The 2,974-nt window shown below is 25.1% G+C and overlaps 1 protein-coding gene across 1 annotated transcript; it reads right to left on the bottom strand.

Annotated features, from left to right (window-relative positions):
* Positions 1-979: 979 nt before the first annotated feature.
* LOC108688181 (protein LLP homolog) lies at positions 980-1,764 on the bottom strand. Its single transcript, XM_018194328.1, has 2 exons — positions 1,366-1,764; positions 980-1,254 (listed from the first exon to the last, which is right to left on the bottom strand). Exons 1-2 carry the CDS (start codon positions 1,526-1,528, stop codon positions 980-982), a joined length of 438 nt encoding a protein of 145 aa, XP_018049817.1. The 5' UTR covers positions 1,529-1,764.
* Between the last annotated feature and the right edge of the window lie 1,210 nt (positions 1,765-2,974).

Raw genomic sequence — 2,974 nt, 5'->3', positions numbered from 1 at the left:
ATTGTGGATAGTTAAAACTTTTAGCACTACTAAAGCATTGTTAAAATGATCAATACAATTTGTTAATAACAGTAGTAATACTATTTTAATAATACGAAATAGTAACTTACTATTATATTAATAGTAAATAGTGTTACTACTATTTTATTTAACAATAGATAGTAGATACACAGTAATATTCTTTTCATGAACTTTTTTACTTTTTTTTGAATAAATAACTAATAATACTTTTGGATTAGAGATATGTTTATATACAAGAAAATACTGTACATTTAAAAATTGAATATTTATTTTTTATTTTGTAACTACAAAGCAATGTTGTTCCTTTCAGTGTCAAGAAGTTAACGTAGTAGCTATAAGATTTACGCGGAATTATTTCTGTCGTGAAATATCACTGCCAGCATTTAGTATATATAATATTTCTTCAAACTAATAATAGTAACAGTACAATAAAATTTAAATATTAATTATTTGTACTCGATTTTATAATAAAAAGATAAATGATTCTCCATTTTTGTATTCGTTTCTTATATTAATCTATATTAATTATATTATATTCTTTTATTAATCTAAATTTTAATATAGATGAAAAAGTGCATAATATAATTTTGAAATAATATGTATATAGTACATATTATTATATAATATAGTTAAATATTACATGCTATTTAATTATTTAAAAGATTTTTTCAACAAACACTATATAAAGTAAGCAATTCACAATTTTGTTCAATTAATAATAATACTTGGTTAGAGAAAAAAAATTTAAATATTGATCAAAATTAATATTATAAATAGACATACACTGCAAATATTATAGAAACATTTCACTTTTCAATCATATAGCCTAAATGTATTTATTAAATGTTTTTAGAAATAAAATACTTTCTTCTTCCTTTTATTAATTTTTATTTTTATAAAAAGGAAATATACTAGCAATATACTTAAAAATTAATTTGAAATATACTTATGAAAAATTTTATTTATCTTTCTGAATCACTTTCTTCTGTCGTCTAGTAAGCCTCTTGCCTATTTTGCTTGTTTTCTTCGTTCTTGCTCTGCCTTTCTTATGCTTGATTATTTTTCTGTGGTTCATCCACACAGGATAATTGCCATATTGATCCCGCAATGTTTTCTTATTATATATTCTAGTACTTTCTATTTCCATCTGTTCTTCACCTATCACAGTCGTAGACTTTGCATCCTTAACTTGTTTAGCCTTTACATCTTCTTTTATTTTCTTAGCGTCGACAACTTCAGTTTCAGAATATGAAATATTCGTATTACATTATAATATATACAATAATAAAAAAATGCTATAAAAATTTAGATAAACAATTATTAATGCACTAGTGTGAATCATACCTGTTGCAATTTCAGTAATTTCTGTCATTTCGATATCCTTAGATACATTATCATCATCAATACCAAGAGTCTTCTTTAATCTATCTAATTCTTTTACTGCATAACGTTCTCTCTTGACCGCTCTGCATTTTCTTTTCCATTTACTGCGTAGAGATTTAGCCATCTTTCACACGTGCAGTTGAACGAAAAAGGTTATGTTACAAAGAAACACAAGAAACCTGTTCTTACTTCACTGGTGCGATTTACTTAACGGTGCAAATATTTCTGACTAATCAGAAGAAAGAATTTTATGAATGCCCAATCGAGTGTCCAAAAGAGTGTCTCAAAGCATTTGTAGTGTAAATTGGAATGCACCTTTTGTCACTGCAATGGACATAGGCACAAAGAAAGAGTTCAGTTGAATTGTGGAGAAGCCATCCCGGCCTTTTTCATGAAACCGTTGAAATTCTCTGTACTACCATCAGTAGGTATATTCATTTTCAAACTGGATATTACATATCCAGAAAGAAATCTGATATAGAAAGAGAACATGAGGGAACTTTTTCCCGTAACCGCAAAATATCCTCGCACCTACTGCCCTTTGAAAAAATGAATGCAAACCACATAATAATATTCATTTTCTTCAGTGCATTTATTTGAGCGATTTATTCAAAAAGTTAATATTGTTGTAAATTATATATTTAAATTCACAATGCAATATGCGAAATTTGTTAAATTCTAAATACTAATTGTAAGTTAAAATATATTAATTGAAATAAAACAATGATTTGTAATTCTTGTATTCTAAGATTCTACATATTTTGTTATATTTTGTTTCTGATTAGGTAATGAAATAATAGTGCAGATTATGAATGCGAAGATGTAAATGACTACAGAATTAAATGATTCAAAAGTAACGAAAAGTTATCTAGCTTTTGTTACAAATATTGCGTACCTTGCGCGGGTTTCGTGTAATAAAGAATTATTACAAACTAATTATCGCAAAATTATTGTAACATAATTTGAAATATCTAAAGTATAGATGAGTTGTGTGAGTGCGTAACGAATTTGGAATAAAGCAATAAAGCCTATTCATCGGAGAATATAATGAATAGATTATATGTCGCCACTGCTTTTATTTAATTAAGTCTTATTCGTAAGTTCTTATTCGTTTAACTATAACAATAAAGTAAAACTATTTAATTTAGGAAAACTATTAAAAGCTCAAATTTTGTTTAGAAATTATAAAGTCATACGTTAATGTGAATGCTTTGATACGAAATAACTCAAGCTCAGTTTAATACTAAATAATTTAATCTCATAAATAAAAATAATTTTGATGGTTTTTTTAACATGTTTTGTAAAATAATACATCTTGTTGGAAATAAAAATAGATGAGAATAAAATATTTTTGAAATATAATTATAACTTTAATTATAATTTGTAAATAAATAAAATATAGGAAAAAAATATTCACTCTATAAAAAGTGAATAATTTTAAAAAATGTTCTTCCATTAGTAATAATGTTATTATAATAGTACTTAATGACAATCGAAGTTTAATAATATCTGGATTCACGATACCCCGATGACTCGATGTATGATTAATATATATATATAATTATTTGTA

This window comes from Atta colombica, unplaced genomic scaffold (assembly GCF_001594045.1).
Source record: "Atta colombica isolate Treedump-2 unplaced genomic scaffold, Acol1.0 scaffold226, whole genome shotgun sequence".
Classification (NCBI taxonomy): domain Eukaryota; kingdom Metazoa; phylum Arthropoda; class Insecta; order Hymenoptera; family Formicidae; genus Atta; species Atta colombica.
This window is presented reverse-complemented; position numbering and strand designations above follow the sequence as displayed.